Source organism: Hemitrygon akajei, chromosome 13 (assembly GCF_048418815.1).
Source record: "Hemitrygon akajei chromosome 13, sHemAka1.3, whole genome shotgun sequence".
In the NCBI taxonomy this organism is placed as follows: domain Eukaryota; kingdom Metazoa; phylum Chordata; class Chondrichthyes; order Myliobatiformes; family Dasyatidae; genus Hemitrygon; species Hemitrygon akajei.
In genome coordinates this window covers 36635022-36652342 of record NC_133136.1, presented here as the reverse complement: position 1 = coordinate 36652342, position 17321 = coordinate 36635022, and the positions used below count along the sequence as shown (strand labels likewise).

Here is a 17321-nt window from a genome sequence, read left to right as displayed (position 1 = left end):
TTTATTATGCTATTTTTCTAAACTTTGTGGCATTTCAACCTCTATGGAATCTGAGGAAAAATACACTGCATATGATTCCAGACTGAATCAGGTTACATGTTTGTGCTGGTCGTCAAGAGAAATTATGCCAGTAATACCAGATAACATACCAACTGGTTCAGTTTCACCAGACCTCAGCTTGAGACTGAAGCAGATGTTTGTCGATATGCACACTGCTGGATTCTCATCAATGACACAATTCTTGTTCTGGACATTAATTTTTGGGGGCTGAAATTCCAGTTTGCTAATCATCACTTGAGCTATGTTCCGGGACCTAATAATGAAGTTGAAAAAAAAAACACAGTCAATATATTATGTACCATTTTACAGCAATGGTTTAAGTATTTTGTTGAAACTCTCTGAAAAAACTAATCAAACTCAATGAGTTAGAAATGCATTCTATATATAATAAAAAAAAATAATTAGTTTAAAAGTCAAGGCTTTGAACCAATTCTTTCTGACAGAAATGTAAGTCTCCTTTACCTCAAAATCAGGTCATTGATGTAATTTTGCAGCATTGATCAATTTGAACACAAGGTCTTTATATTATTGTGAGAAGGCGTGGGGAAGATCTCAGGGCCAAAAGGTATGGAATAGATTTTGAAATGATGGGGACCTCATAAATCTCACAAATAAAAATAGTGAGTATAATCTACGAGGATAAAAGGGCAACTAGAAATTGAAACACAAAGGAAAGGCATATTAAACTAATAAATAGTGTGTGATGAGAACATTCTTTGGGAGGGACCTGCTGCTATATAATTGGATTGTGTACGAGGCCTGAAGAGAGCTCAAAGGCCGGGCCATTCAAAATGGTGGGGTGACATAGACTGGCTGCTGGAGTAGAGAGGTTGGATTCAACTAGTGTGAATCTGTGATCTCTATGGGGCAGGTTAATGCTGAGATTTAGTTGGGGTGCAAGGGCTTTCAGTTGAGGGAGGAGTTACAATCAGAGCAATGTAGGACAGAGAAGGGCTCAATAGAAATCAATGGTGAGGGCTAACTTCTGCGCTTAAAGGGGACCTACCTGCATCTAGTTGAAAGCACTGGAATTCTGGAATGATACTGAAGCAGAGCTCAGATGCATGGTCCACTAAGGACAAAGGCTATGCAGAAGCATGCAACCTGTTTGATGTTCAGATCCCTTTGCACGTTAACGCAACAGATGCACAGAGGACTTGAAAGGAAATATGTGAATTTCAGAGAAAAGGATTGTAAATACCAGTAATTTTTCTTATGAAATTATATTGTATTTTTATGTACTCTTTGTGCAATGTAGTAGATATTCTACCAATAATAATGCAAAACCACTACAAACCAGAAGAGGGCAGCACCACCTACTGCTCCAATAGTAAGGTCCACTAGCCCATCATCATTTAAATCCATCTGACCATCAATCGATTGTCCAAAATACAGAAAAGATTCATTTGATGGAGATGCAGAGATGCGCTGTTTAAAAATAAACACATTTCATTAACCAACATAGAATGGTTAATATTGAAAAAAATCCTGATTTTTTTCATGACTCACTGTGACTTAAGTAAAACAGCTTGTTTGTGACAATTCTGGATTGACGGTTTTCAATGGCATTCACTGTTTTACACAGAAAATAATGATGACAACTGAAAGATGTTTATTTTTACCTTGGGTATGAGCTAAATACTTTCATGCTCATCATAACAGTGAAGTTAAAGTTAGCAGTGCATCTTAATTGTTTTATTACTGAATCAATTTCATCTTTCTAAAATGAGCAGTGTCTTTCAATTCCAACCACTGTCTCTCAAAAAATCTTCCTCAGCTCCCCTCTAAGCCTCCTACCCCTGAACATTCAATCTCTGCCCTTTGTGTTATTTACCACTGCTCTAGGCAAACACTTCTTACCATTTACCCGGCTTTCATATTTATCAATGTCAGCAACTCAACTCCTAATTTAGTTGTAACCACTTGTATTTCCTAATAATAACTAATATAAAACTTGGGCTGCACACAGTACAAGAAAATAAAAGTTGAGGAAAGATACATGCTCTGCTGAAGTTAATAAACTGAGAGGCAGGATGGGGGTGGGGGGTGGAGTTTAGGGGCAAGGGCACAAGGGGTGGTGGGTGAGCCAGACATTGAAAGTGAGAGATGGGAGTTGGAAGTTAGGGACAGGCAGATGGTCATTGAAGGTGAGATGAGTGTGTTGGATGTGTATGTGGAGGGAAAGAGCTGTACCTGTATTTTGAAGTTTACAGAATCAGAGATATATATATACACAGAAAAAGGTCCTTTGGCCAAGGGAGTCTTTGCAAACCATCATCCACCCATTTGCACTAATGCACTATATTACTCCCATTTTATTCTCCTCACAAACAAGAGAAAATCTGCAGATGCTGGAAATCAAAGTAATACACACAATATGCTGCAGGAATTCATCAGGCTAGGCAGTAGCTATGGAAAAGAGTAAACAGCCAACGTTTTGGACCAAGACCATTTATCAGTCTTGAAGAGTGGTGTTGGCCCGAAATGTCAACTGTTTACTCTTTTCCATAGATGCTGCCTGGCCTGCTGAGTTTCTCCAGTACTTTGTGTGTGTTGCTTATTTTCCTCACATTCTAGAACATAGTACGGTACAGGACAGGCATAGGCCCTTCAGCCCATAATGTCCGTGCTGACCATGATGCCAAATGATACCAAACCCTTCTGTCTGTTCATGATCCCTACACTCTGATTACTTTCGTGTGTCTGTCAACAGCTCCCTTGATTCCAATATTTACCAGCACGAGAGGCAATGTGAAGTAGCCGATTAACCTACAATCTGCACACCATTAGCATGTGGGTAAAAACTGGAACAGCAGTTACCCTCATAGCCACAGGCAGAACATGTAAACTCTATGTAGACTGCACCCGTGGTCAGGACTGAACTTAGGTCTCGATTACTGTGAGTCAGTGGCTCTGCTACTGTGGTGCTCTGTGCCAGTTGAGCTGAACAGGCCTGGGAAGTGTTGAGTATTGCAAGTGGGGGAGACAATTGGATGTTGGTTGCCGGAGGTAGCAAACAGGTTGAAGATTGGAGGTCAGGGGAAGGAGACAAACATTAGAGGTCAATAGTAATGGACGACCAATGAAAAATAGAAATCAAGGACAGTGCTGGATGTGGGAGTCTGGGGTGGGGGGGGGGGGGGGAGTTGGAGGTAGGACCTTGGAAGAAAGACTTCATTGCTGCAAACTTGGGAGAAAGTATCAGAAATTTGGAGTCAGGGGAAGGTCAGAAGGAGATTTAACATAGTGTTGAATCTAATTGCATGAGTCACCAATGGTAGGAGTGAGAACAAAATTAAAAAATACAAGCTAGTACTCATACAGCTCTTCCCCCCACATTCAGCGCTGGAGGAGCAGAAACTGGTCCTCATCTTTAACATTCAAGTTTCTCAACACCCAAGAACCCTGACCACCAAATAAAAACAAAATTAGTGTTCGCACCACACTGCATCACTAACACATTTAAATGTTGGAAAGAATATTAGCTGCCCATCTCTTTTTAAACACGGATTAGCTCCCTGAACTCTCAGATTGTTATAAATGCCCTTACAGATCTAGTTTGCATGTAACCATTTAATCAAGTCACAACACATTAAAAAATATTTCTTGAGTTCCGACCAATCAGCAATGAGCTCTGTAAACTGCAATATACTCATATGTGAAGAAAAAGAAGTTTCAGGATGATATTGCATACATTTCTCTGACATTAAATGTACCTATTGAAACCTACTGAATATTAAGAAATCAACTCTCTAATTAATTGATGATTAATAGAAGGGCTTGAATGTGTTTAGAAATAGCTGCGTGTTCAGCTGCAAAAGAGACTGGCCTCAGTTGTTCATTTTATGATGCAGTCTCTTTCTTCAAATATTTCCCTCTTATGGCCTAAACCAGGGGTTCCCCACCTGAAGTCCACAGACTCCTTGCTTAATGATATTGGTCCATGAGATAACAAAGATGGGAAATCCTGGCCTAAACCAAAGTTTCTCCATGTTCAAAAATTGTGTGAAAGTCAATTACAGTTGACTTTAATCAGAACTGCTCTTAACAAAATTGCCTTCCATTTATAATTCCTTTACTTACGCTAAAGTTTTATTTGAGCAAAATGTAAGGAGGAAAGTACTGCCATTGTAGTCTCAAGCTGAAACGTTGACTGTTTTCCATAGATGCTGCCTGCCCTGCTGCTTTCCTTCAGCGATTTGTGTGTTGATGCCATTGTAGTGTGTAGAACTTAAGACTGTTTTACCCCACGTGACTCTCAATGACAGACACCTTAAAGCCATCTAAAAATATCTAACCCAAGATGGCACCGATCCTTTGTGCCCATAACGCTTTCTTTCATATGCCAAATGAGGGGCCAAAAGCATTACACTTTAATTTTAAGGAACTGGATGGTCACCTGTGGCCAAGAGTCTGTTAAAACCATTCAGAATTCTAGGTCAGAGTAAGCTAGGGTTATTTTTCTCAAGTCCTAACAGCCAGAGTGGTTCACTCCATGGCACGTGGAACATTGCCACTCATCCTGTCCCTGCCACAGCCTCACAATCTGGGATTATTATTGCATAAAACCATAAAACACAGGAAGAAAATTAAGCCATTTGACTCATCAAGTCTGCTTTACCACTCCATTATGGCTGATTTATTATCCCTCTCAACCTCATTCTCCCTGCAACCTTTGACACCCTTATTAATTAAGAACCTATCGACCTCCACTTTAAATATACCCATTGACTTGGCCTGTTTGTAGCAATTGATTCCACAGATTCACCACCCTCTGACTAAAGAAGTTCCTTCTCATCTCTGTTCTAAAGGTGTATGCTTCTATTCTGAAGCTGTGGTCCTAGACATTCCAACTATAGGAAACATCCTCAAACACGAGGAAATCTACAGATGCTGGAAATTCAAGCAACACACACAAAATGCTGGTGGAACACAGCAGGCCAGACAGCATCTATAGGAGGAAGCACTGTCAACGTTTCGGGCCAAGACCCTTCGTCAGGACTAACTGAAAGAAAAGATAGTAAGAGATTTGAAAGTAGGAGGGGGAGGGAAAATGCAAAATGATAGGAGAAGACAGGAGGGGGTGGGGTGAAGCTAAGAGCTGGAAAGGTGATTGGCAAAAGGGATACAGAGCTGGAGAAGGGAAAGGATCATGGGACTGGAGGCCTAGGGAGAAAGAAAGGGGGAGGGGAGCACCAGAGGGAGATGGAGAACAGGCAAAGAGTGATGGGCAGAGAGAGAAAAGAAAGGGAGGTGGAAATAGATAAATCAGGGATGAAGTAAGAAGGGGAGGAGGGGCATTAACGGGAGTTAGAGAAATCAATGTTCATGCCATCAAGTTGGAGGCTACCCAGACGGAATATAAGGTCTCCATGTCCACTGTATCTAGGCCATTCAATATTTGATAGGTTTCAATGAGATCCCCCATCATTCTTCTAAACTCCAGACAGTACAGGCCCTGAGCCATCAAATGGTATACATACGTTAACCCTGCCATTCCTGGGATTATTATTGTGAATGACCTCCAGACCCTCTCTGATGCCAGCACATCTTTTCTTTAATAAAATTGCTTACAATACTGTCCTATGTGCGGTCTCACTAATGCCTTATAAAGCATTACATCCCTGCTTTTATATTCTAATCCTCTTGAAAACAGTGCTAACATTGCATTAGCCTTCCTTACTACCAACTCAACCTGCACATTAACTTTTAGGGAATTCCAAGTCCCGTTGCACCCAATTTCTGAATTTTCTCCCCACTTAGAAAACAGTCTGCACCTTTATTTCTTCCACCAAACTGTAAAGCCATATACTCCCTACACTGTATTCCATCTTACTGGTTCATTCTCCTAACATCTGAACAATGAAAATATTGCATGATCTATATAATAAATGTTTAATAAAATCAAACTAAATAAACAACGAACCTGTGAATGCATTTTGTTAATAGTTGCGCCAGATCCATGGAAGAGGTAGACTGCCCCTTGGTGGTTCCCCTCCAGAGGGGCTCCAATTGCAACATCATTGTAGCCATCGAGGTTTAGGTCTGAAACTGCAACTATGGCTGTTCCAAAGCGGGAACCACATGGCTGCCGGATGGGCTCAGAGCACTTGTGATCTTCACTTATGGCCTATGAAAAGCACCAAAGATGAAGTATGTGCCACTAATATTCACGAGAAGCATGAAAGCACTTCTATTATTTTCTATCCTTCTTTATATTTTTGACAGTGTTCAGTCATAATTTATTGACGTTATTAAAGAGTATCAGTGATATCACTTACTATATACATTCCTACAAAACTGAATGATTACATTGCAGCCAAGAATATATTGCATATATGCACTTGTAAATTATTAAAGCTGAGGGTAAATGTCTTGAGGTTCAGCTGTCATATATTGTACTTTCCATTTAAAATTCAGTCCATTGAATTCAATGGAGAATTTTCAGAGGAATAGTACAGATGCTGCTGCACATGGTGCTTATTATCATCTAGGACTATCTAGGCAAGATTTATTAGGTCACTTTGTTAGGTACAGCTGTAAGTTAATGCAAATATCTAATCAGCCAATCATGTGGCAGCAACTCAATGCATAAAGACATGCAGACGTGATCTGGAGTTTCAGTCGTTGTTCAGACCAAACATCAGAATGGGGGAGAAACATGATTTAAGTGGCTTTGAGTGTGGAATGATTGTTGGTGTCAGATGGGGTGGCTTGAGTATCTCAGAAACTGCTGATCTCGCACAATTGTCTCTGGAATTTACAGAGAACTGTGCAAAAACAAAACAACCAGTGAGCAGTAGTTCTGTGGACAAAAATGTCTTGCTAATGAGAGAGGTCAGAGTGGAATGGCTGGACCTGTTCAAGTTGACAGGAAGGTGACAGTAAGTCGTTACCATTACAGCAGTGGTGTGTTCAGTTCATCTCTGAATGCACAACAGGTTGAATGGATAGACTACAGCAGCAGAAGACCACAAACATGAACTCAGTGGTCTTTTAATTAGGTGCAGGTGATACCTAATAAAGTGGCCACTGAGTGTATTTCTCTTGCATAGAATTGTGCTTATGTACACTACACTAATGAATTTAAACTAAAATTCAATTGAAAGAGGATGTAGCTCTTTCCCGGCATACATAATGAATAAACTCTCGGGCTTCTAGATGGCTACAGGTACCGGTTTTAACTGATGTTTCGATGACAAACTCAGCCATCGTCATCAAGGATGATGCCTGGGCATGTAAAACTAAATTGTCAAACATGAAGCTGTCCTATGTGCACTGGTGGTACACGTTGGGAATATTTTGTGTTCTCTATGCAAATAATCTACATGTATAGTATTTATGGGAGCAAAACCAGTTATATCATGTCTGTTGTCTTGGGCCTATGCGATAAAGCTTGGATGCTGAGGGGAACCTACACATTTTGGCATGACCAACCTCAGCAAAAACACTTTAACATGCCCTTTGAAGCTACTATTTTCCAGAAGAGATTTTAAAAAGAACATTTCTGGGGACACATTTAAATTTTAATTCTGTGTCAAAATTAAACAATGTATCTTATCTAAAAATACCTTTTTTTTAAATCAACATATAATCAATTTCCAATTCAGTTTGTTCCTCAATGTTTCCTTTAAGTAAATGTGATAGGTCTTTACAGATTAGATTCAGTTTAAAGCTAATATGAAGCCTACAAATCACTTTATGAATTTTGAAGATGAAGTAAAAAAACTTAGCAGGTTTGAGATGTTTTTCAAAATCCTGGCTTGAACAAGAATATTCTTTGATGACAAAGTAGCTAACTTAAGAACCTATTTTCCAGTGTTCCAGCCAATTTTGCTTTACCCAATTCACATAATCATCCTTTTAAATCTGGCAATAAGAAGGATGTATGTGCATTGTCAATGCAACAATTTTAATCAGTGCAGATGAAAGTACTTATTCTGGAATGTGGCTGGGAAATTCCCATAGCTTTGTTATTTCGCATGATGTAAACAGTTTGAATGTTATCACTGCAACCCAATCTCATTAAAATTAATTTTCCCATATCTCAAACTACATCGCCTGACTGTTTATTTCATTAGGATTTTATTCAGATTCTCATAATTAAAGATGTATTACTTGTCCCAATGAGTAAACAATTAAAATCTTTGAATATGCTGCCATTTTCATTATCAAATGTTCCCACAATGGACATCCACATCCCCTTATATTAATAAGATTGCTTTCAGAACACAAATAACTGTTTTCCTTATGTGCTTAAATCTACCAAAGGTAGAGGCATAAAAAACATATGCATTCCACTGCTTAATGTCCTGTCCTCCAGTCCACTAATTTCTAATATACTGAGGATGGTATCGGTGCTGCTTTTGCTATTGTTCAGAACTTGAAAGCATCATCACTTTTGCTACTTGCTTTCACCTTGCTCACAATTTTACATCACTCACCTCTGTTCCTTCTCTTCCCCAATTTATTTTTCTAGCTCTATTTCAGGGAAAGGTCAGTGATCCATAACCAACTCTAAACTGAGATTCACACATGAGTCCTCACTTTTGCCCAGGTATATTCTTAGTTTCTCCATATGTATCTCAACTACCCTGATGACTGCTATAGTAGTGCTTCTGGTTGTAATTCCTTTTTCCACAACTATTCTACCATAGTTGACAGGGTTCTTAACCATGTCTGTTCCATTTCCTACACTTCTGCTCTCACTCCCTTCTATACCCTCCCAGAGAAAAGTGAGGATTCCCTTTGCCCTCTGCTTCCAGTCCACTAGCCTCCATATTCAATGGATCAGCCTTTGAAAGATCTTCCAGCTACAAAAAAAAAATCCACCAGGAGATGTGACTCCCCCTCCCCATTCTCAGGGGACTATTCTCCCCCCATTACTTCTTTGGTCACTCTTCCATCTTCTCCAACTGCTCTCCTTCCCAGTACTTTTTAATGCAAATTCAGGTGATATAACGCTTCACTTTTAAGCTTCACAAATATTCAAGAACAGGAATTACTCAATTAGGAGACTGAGGATCGAAGAGGTGCATAAAATTATGAGGGACATAGAGTAAATAGGAAGAAATTTAAGGTAATGGTAGAAATATTCAAGGCAAGATGAAAGTCTTATTAATTCTGGGGGAGGGGTGATTGGAAGATTATTATGAGGACTATTATAGGGAGGTTTAGTTGAAATCATAGTTAAGTCATGTTTGGACCATTGCACCAAATTGTATTCTTCATTTAAGAAATGATATCAGGATTTTAGACATAATCCAATGCAGGTTTACTACACAAAGACTAATGTTTGGGTTATTTTATGATGAAAGTTTGGACAGGCTAAGCCAGTATCTGTTAAAATATAGAACAGTGACAGGATTTTATTGAAACCTCCAAGATCCTGAGAGAATTAATGTTGAAATGATAATTCCACTTCTGGGTGAAGCCAGAATTCAAGGTCACTGATTAAAAATAAGGGTGTACCAATTTATAGAGAGATTGATTAGTTTTTTCTCTCAAATAATTGATAGACTTTGTTTCTCATAGGGATGTGGAAAGAGAGTTTTCTTACATATTTAAGGCAGATGCAGATTGATTCTCAGAATACAAGAGGTTAAAGAATATATGGGACTGCAGTGCTGAGGTGCCAATGAAATCAAATGGCAGAGAAGGCTTGAGGGTCTGAATGAAGTACTCCTGCTATTGATTTGGAGGTTGGGTTCATTCAATGTATTAGTTCTTTCACGACGGGATGGACATGAGGAGCAGAATTAGGCCACTCGACCTTTCAAGTCTGCTCCACAATGGACAAAGATGCAGAAAATTGCCAAACACCTTGGGCAGGCCCTCAACCTGCTTTGACGATCTTCTGAGAAAATGGCAGTAGCACCGAGAGTCTCTGCCAGCAATGCCCTCAGGGATCTGTCCCTGTGAGTTCAAAATGCAACTCATTTATTCAAGTGGTTTAATTGATTTTAGATTCTTGTAGTTTTAAACTATTAGGATTTATTTCAGGAATTTGAAGTGGCATGAATTTGCATATCAGACACAACAGGAAACTTATAAATTCTGACAACACTATTTCCTCAAATAATTATAATTGTTACAGTTTATTACAATCTTGCTGCCACTTTGTGAGAAAATGGCCGCATAATTAGGGGCTAAATACACTTTTGCTCTACCTCCTAGTAAGGTGCTGATGGCTACTTGGCCATTCCCCCTGTTTGCAGCCATTTCTGATTAGAAAATCTGCAAGATTTGAAGCAGTATTCAGTTCCATTCCAGGTTAAGCCACCAAACTTGCTATGCGGGAGAAAAATTCAGCTATTACTTCTGATCAGTTTAACATTCAAGGAAGTTTTCCAGTATGATGCACAATATTCATTTATAGCAACAGACATTTTTTTCTTCTATTTCTACCTCCCTCAACGTCTATGGAATAAGTACAGGAATGATTCTCTGGTCTCCTGGTCCCAAAAGAAAATACATCTCACAGTTAATGAAGGCTTCAACATCAGGATAGCCAGGTATTTTGTGAACTCTGACTCTTACTAAGTGTACCCTAACATTACCCATTGGGGTTTATGATGAAAAAAATTCACTTCTTAACTGTGTTTGTGTAGCTAAATGTGTCAGAGTTTCTGTAAGTGCATAAAGATGTGTTGGTTGCATATTGGTTACTTGTCAGTCTTTGTGTGTGGTTTTTCATTCTATTTCTTTGTTCTACTATGAATGCAGGCAAGAGAATAAATCTCAGAGTAGCATATTGTGTCATATATAATAAATTTACTATGAAATTTGGAAATATACATGGTGGACTAAAAATTCAACCTTGGCCAGTGGGGAAAAATAATCAGTCTTGTGGAGTCAACATACCTTCATCAGGATGTCTTCTTTCAAAATTCATTTCAAGGGCAAAATATATTACTCTAACATTACTATATAAAGCAGTTGGGTTACCTGGCAGGAATGAATTTCTAGGCAATTATGTCCACTTCTGGTAAACAAAGCGATGGACAGAAATCCCCTTTAGCCCATTTTCAAGCCTGAAGTGAGTATACTGCACTGATTACATTCTTCAGTCAGGAAGATGGGAATTGAGGCAGATGAGATTTAGACCTCATTAACAAAATTTGGGCCAGCTGTTTTTATGAAAGCAGAAATGCTCACCCGACTTATTAATAGTCATTGGTACACTTGCCTTCATACTCTTGCACTTTTGGACTCCTCAGTCAATTCCATAAGAGACACTAATAACTATTTTGGGCAGTTGCTGGAGACACCTGATAAATGGAATGATCTTTCAGGTTCTGCATGGTTATGAAATTTTATTTCCCAAATTTGTCTGGTGTGCTGCTGTATTTTGAAAATGGGAATACAAATCCAGTTTCCAAGCAGTTGGTCTCACTTTATCAAAAACCAATGTCCAGAAATAACTTAAAAATACAAGAGATTCTGCAGATGCTGGAGATCCAGAGGAACACACACGAAATGGTGGAGGAACTCAGTAGATCAGACAGTATCTACGGAGAAGAATAAAATCAACATTTCAGGCTCAGGGGCTCAGCTTGAAATGTCAACTGTTTATTCCTCTTTGTAGATGTGGCCTGATCTGGTGAGTTCTTTAGCATTTTGTGTGTGTAATTGAAGTTATAAGATTTGCTATTGGGAAAATAATTTCAACAGAGAACAAAACCTTGGTCTTTACCGCATTAAAACTGTTAGTGTGAAGACCTATGGTGGAAAGACAACTGCACTGTTGTTTTAAGGGTTCAAGTTCCATCTGGCGTTGAAACAAATTCTGAAACAGGATAAAAAGGAACAAAGCATTAATATATGCATTAGGGACACCCGCCACCTAGAACATCCTCTTCTCTCACTGCTGCCATCAGGAAGGTGGTACAGGATCCTCAGGATTCACACTACCAGGTTCAGGAACAGTTATTACTCCTCAGCCATCAGGCTCTTGAACCAAAGGGGATAACCACTCGCCCCATCACTGTAATGTTCCCACTACCTATGGACTCACATTCAAGGACACCTCGTCTCATGTTCTCCACAGTTATTGTTTATTTATTTATTATTATTTCTTTCTCTTAGTATTTGCACAGTTTGTTATCTTTTGCACAATGGTTGCACACTCAAGTTGGTGCAGTCTTTCATTGATTCTATTAGGGCTAATATTCTATTATGGATATATTGAGTATGGCCACAATAAAATGCATCTCAGAGTTGTATGTGGTGACATACATGAACTTTTATAATAAAGTTACTTTGAACTTAATGTCTTTAACTTGCTTTTATGCATATGTGGCTTAAACAAATTCTGTACCCCATCTGCATTATTCCCATTGCAGAATATCTAGCTTGTAGAATGCAAAACTACAATAAGATCAAATGACATACATAAGGTACATCATGTAATCATTTTGTAGTTTTAATTTGCAAGTACTTAATTCGATGATAGAATGGGTTTACAATTATGGTTCCTTGAGAATTTGACTGTGCAAATTTATTACCTCTTTTAAAGTGTATACATAAACTTTGCCTTGTTCCTCTTTTTCCGTTCCCATGTACATTGGAGCTCCAATTAAAAGGATATCAGTTAGATTATCTTTATTGATATCCACAGTACACACAGTGCTACCAAAGTAGGAACCAATCTGAAATAAAATCAATGGCATTACTAACGTAAAATACACACGTATCAGCTGATTCTGTCAACAAGCTGGAAGGATATTTGGATATTAATTAACTTTACAAAGCTTAACCTTTCAATTGGAAAAGACAGTAGATTTTACTCTAGGATAAGAATACAAGTGTTTTAAATAATTTTAAGCTCACAAATAATGGAGAATGGAGGATAGTCAGAAGAGGACTGGAAGAATTGAGTCCGGGTGATAAAGAAATGGAGCAGGAAAGCTGAAAGAGATTTGGAGTTGGAAGTTTTCACCACACGTATTTGAAAGGATATGCTGTTGGGAAGATTGATTAGGGTTGAATAAGACAACAAAATTGTGAACAAGTTGGTTTAACTCAAGTGTGTGGCTGGTGACTGATTCCTGTGTTATTGTGATGAAGAATAGTGTGCATTCATCTGATAAAATTGCTATGAGATGGATGAAGACGACCCAGTTCATCAGCCTGTTTCCCCCACTCACCCTGTAATCAATCATTTGGCCTTCACTATTGTGAAAAAGTAAAACCTATTGACTGATGATGTTGCAGGTTACAGCTTCTTAACGTTTAAACTAAATGAACCATGGCAGGCAAAGTCAAAACCCAGAGTAAGATAACTTTTTCTGAGATATGCATCGAGCTCTATCGTTCTGACTGAAAATAACACTGGAAATGTTATCTGCAAATTTTCCTCAAAGTCTTATACACTATCCTGATATGGGGTTATCTCCAATGCCATACTTAAGTTTGCTGTCAACACCACTGTCACTGGCTGAATCAAAGGTGGTGACGAATCAGTGTATAGGAGGGAGATTGAAATACTGGCTAAGTGGTGCCACAACATCAACCTCTCACTCAATATCAACAAGAGCAAGGAGCTGATTATGAGCTTCAGAAGGAGGACACCAGAGGTCAATGAGCCAGTCATCACAGGGGATCACAGGTGGAGAGGGTCAGCAACTTTAAGTTCCTTGGTGTTATCATCTCAGAGGATCTTTCCTGGGCTCCGCATGCAAGTGCAATTACAAAGAAATCATGGAAATGCCTTTACTTCCTTAGAAGTTTTCTAAGTTTTGGCAGCATGACATCTAAAACTTCGACAAACTTCTATAGATGTGTGGTGGAAAGTATATTGACAGGTAGCATCCCAGCTTGGTAGAGAAACACCAATTCACTTGTAAAGAAAAATCCTACTAAAAGTTATGAATATGCCACAGTCCATTACGGGTAAAGCCCCCCCCACCACTGAGTACATCTACGTGGAGCACTGTCGCATCCATTATCAAGGATCCATATCACCCAGGCCATGGTCTCTTCTCACTGCTGCCATCAGGAAGAAGGTACAGGAGCCTCAGGATTCACACCTCCCAGTTCAGGAATAGTTACTACCCTCAACCATTGGCTCTTGAACCAGAGGGAATAACTTCACTCAACTTCACTTGCCCCATCTATGAACTATTCCCACAAGCTATGGACTCACTTTGAAGGACTCATGTTCTCAATATTTATTGCTTATTTATTTGTTATAATTAATTACTCTTTTGATTTGCACCGTTTTGTCTATTGCACACTAGTTGTTTGTCTGACTGTAGGGTGTGGTCTTTCACTGACTCTAATATCTTATCTGGATTACTGAGTATGCCCGCAGTAAATCGAATCTCAGGGTTGTATATGGTGATATATATGTACTTCAATAATAAATGTACTTGGAGTTTTGTCCCCTCGTCACTTCAGGGTTAATATCTAAGCATTCCCAATCAAATGTCTGCACGGAAGCAAAAGGAGCTTCAAGGCTAAAGCCGGCGAAGGAGTGGACAGGCACCCTTTCCCAGAACAGCCAAGGATGTGAGGAAACAGCTACTCCATCATTGGCTACAGCACAACACAATTTTCTTAAAGAAATGGAGTTGGGAATTCAGAGGAACAATTTCAAATTTGAGGAAATTTAACAAAACTGGAAGCTAATAACAAAACTGATTTTGGTATTTTTTACATTTGCAATAAATGCAATCTATATTTAACTGAAGTGCCAAAAAAATCCAAGTGTCCTACTTCCTTTAGCTGTAGAGAACTTTTATTGGGTACCTTGTTAATAAATGTACAAAAGGCTTTCATTCCCAGACATTCTCCATAAAAGGTATTGAGTACAATTGCAGCAATAACTTTCTTGTTAGAACCAGAATTTGGGGAATGAGCTACATATATAACTAAGTAAATGAAACACTCTTAAATATATTTTATATTATCATACAGTGTAACATTTGATTAAAATAAGAAAGATTTAAATGCTCATGCTTAATTATGTAGAAATAATGCTGCAACCTTCAAATGTGTGTGTTTGACATTTGCCTTATTAACAAAGATACCATGGGATAGAACATAGCCTGGAGGTAAAATATATTAGACAATCATAACAGAGAATTACCTGTTCTCCTTTCAGGGTCTGTATAATGCGTGTTTGCTTTCCCTTATAATTATAAATTATAACTTGTCCTGTGTGATTATACCGAGGTTGTCCAGCAACATACCACACATCTCCAACAACTGAGACAGAGCTGACAGAGTAACCTAAATATTGAAATTGATAAGGTTGTAAAGGTTGCTCAGGCAGAACAAAAAATATTTCAAAGCAACCAAATTCCATCAATATATTAAGTCAACATCAATCAGTTTATCAGATTTAGAACTACAGATATCTGATGTATTGCTCAGTTCAAGTACAAGTGCAATGGGTTTTGTTGAGTAGAAATGCCCCTAATTTTATTACCAGATACATAACTTATAAATTCAGTTATGGTGTCCTGTATCAAACATGGGAAATAAGGAAATAAATTTTTTAATGCAGAATTAACTACAATTTTAGATTTTTGCTTAATGGAAATCCGTAAAAGTGGGAAATGTGCAACAATTGAAATTGTTATGAGGCTCACTCAACAATAAGGTAGTCATATTCCTAAAATGAAGGCTCCCAAAAGTAAGAACTATTATCCAACTAATGTAACACAGAGAATACAGCACAATAAAGCTATCATTGTAAATAAATACAGTGGAAGGGTTTCCTAAAGACTGCCAATTATTTCTGTACCTTTAAATTATTGTGTGGAAAATTTATTCTTTCATAGCATGAGATGATTATTTATTGCCCAACCTTAATTTCCCTTGAAGTGTTTAGATTGCCAAGTTCTTTCAGAGGGTGTTTAAAAATATCAGGCACATTGATGTTTTGGGGTCATGTACAGGCCTGACAGAGTGGGAAAACAGATTTTCTTCCCTAAAGAACATTAGAAAATCAAATAGATTTTGTGACAATACAGTACATTTTGTGGTTCTTGTTCGACTAGTTTTTATTTGATTACTTAAATTTAAAAGCCACGTTGAGTGGCAAGACTTTGAATCAATAATTCAGCCCTTTGATTATTAGTATGGATAAGCTCATTCACATCACACAGATACATTGTTGAATGTCAACCTGGAATCCTATTGAAATTCTCCAACTAACTGGCTTCAAACCCTGCAGATCCAAACTCGAAGATTGGAATGGTACCAAAAATCGAAGAAGGTATTTTCCAATAATTAACCCTGAACCACGACAATAAACAGTGATTCTTGCGACTGCTTTATCTTATGTCGTCACATTGTTCAACCAGCAAACACTAATAGAGAAAGGTTTAATTTCGTACTTGCAGCTTCAGTCAGCTCAATGACTTGCTTACCAAGATACCCGGCAAGGGGTTCATTGCTTTCTTCTGACTTGCTGAAAAATGTCTCATTTTCAGGGATGACCGTTCCATTGTCGTTCACCAGAAGAACTGTTCCATTCCAATCATAGGCTCCAACAGCTCCCAACATGATGCTATCCTAAGGTGAAAACCACACAGCAAAATTAAATACTGTGATTTAATTTCCACATGGTAAAAACATGATAGCGACATGCTTCACCTTTCAACCAATATTCAGATGTCAACACCCACCTGGGTTGGATCACACTTCCCCGCTGTAACAGCAGAGAGTTCTCCAAGCCTACTAGGAGTTGACAGAAGGCAAATCTATCACTGGCTCATCAGTTTTTAAATATCTCTTTACATTCAAAAGCACACAAGTATTAACTTTAAAGGCAATAATTATAAAGCAATTAAATGATAAGAAAATGAATTAAAATATAAAATACACTCAGGAATAGTTAAAGATATCAAAGCAGAGTGAAATACCTTTTTACAAAAGATACTTAAGATTCCCCTTTACCTCCTCACATGTAGTCTTAGAATCCCCATAGAAACCAATTGGGATTCCTACAGTAGGTGCAGAGAGGTAAAAGTTGCAGTGCAATGGTGGGGCAGCCCAGAAAGACTGGGCATTACTGCTGGGGACCAGAGGTGGAATGTACTGGTGGATATGGCAATTAGTCCCATGGTAAGTGTGGGAGTTTAATATTCAGCAGCACACTGTCCGGGAGACCTACCGAATTACTCTAATTGAACCATTGGCTCCAGCCATGCAAGACTGTTCCCAGTAATGTGCAATCTAAGTTTACGCAGTTTGGCTAACTGCGTTGATAAATAGAATATTAAAGTCTCAGTTGATACTAACAGAAGGTG

At 38.5% G+C, this 17321-nt stretch overlaps 1 protein-coding gene across 4 annotated transcripts in view; it reads right to left on the bottom strand.

Annotated features, from left to right (window-relative positions):
* The window catches only part of LOC140737765 (integrin alpha-1-like), a 196820-nt gene that overhangs the window by 79499 nt on the left and 100000 nt on the right, over nt 1–17321 (bottom strand). For all 4 annotated transcript variants that reach the window (XM_073064394.1, XM_073064392.1, XM_073064390.1 and 1 more), the window contains exons 11-17: nt 16440–16584; nt 15152–15294; nt 12567–12710; nt 11756–11848; nt 5987–6190; nt 1358–1488; nt 150–313 (exon numbers count right to left, since the gene is read on the bottom strand). In XM_073064394.1, the coding sequence (XP_072920495.1) occupies nt 150–313; nt 1358–1488; nt 5987–6190; nt 11756–11848; nt 12567–12710; nt 15152–15294; nt 16440–16584 (1024 nt within the window). The remainder of the gene's footprint in view (nt 1–149; nt 314–1357; nt 1489–5986; nt 6191–11755; nt 11849–12566; nt 12711–15151; nt 15295–16439; nt 16585–17321) is intronic.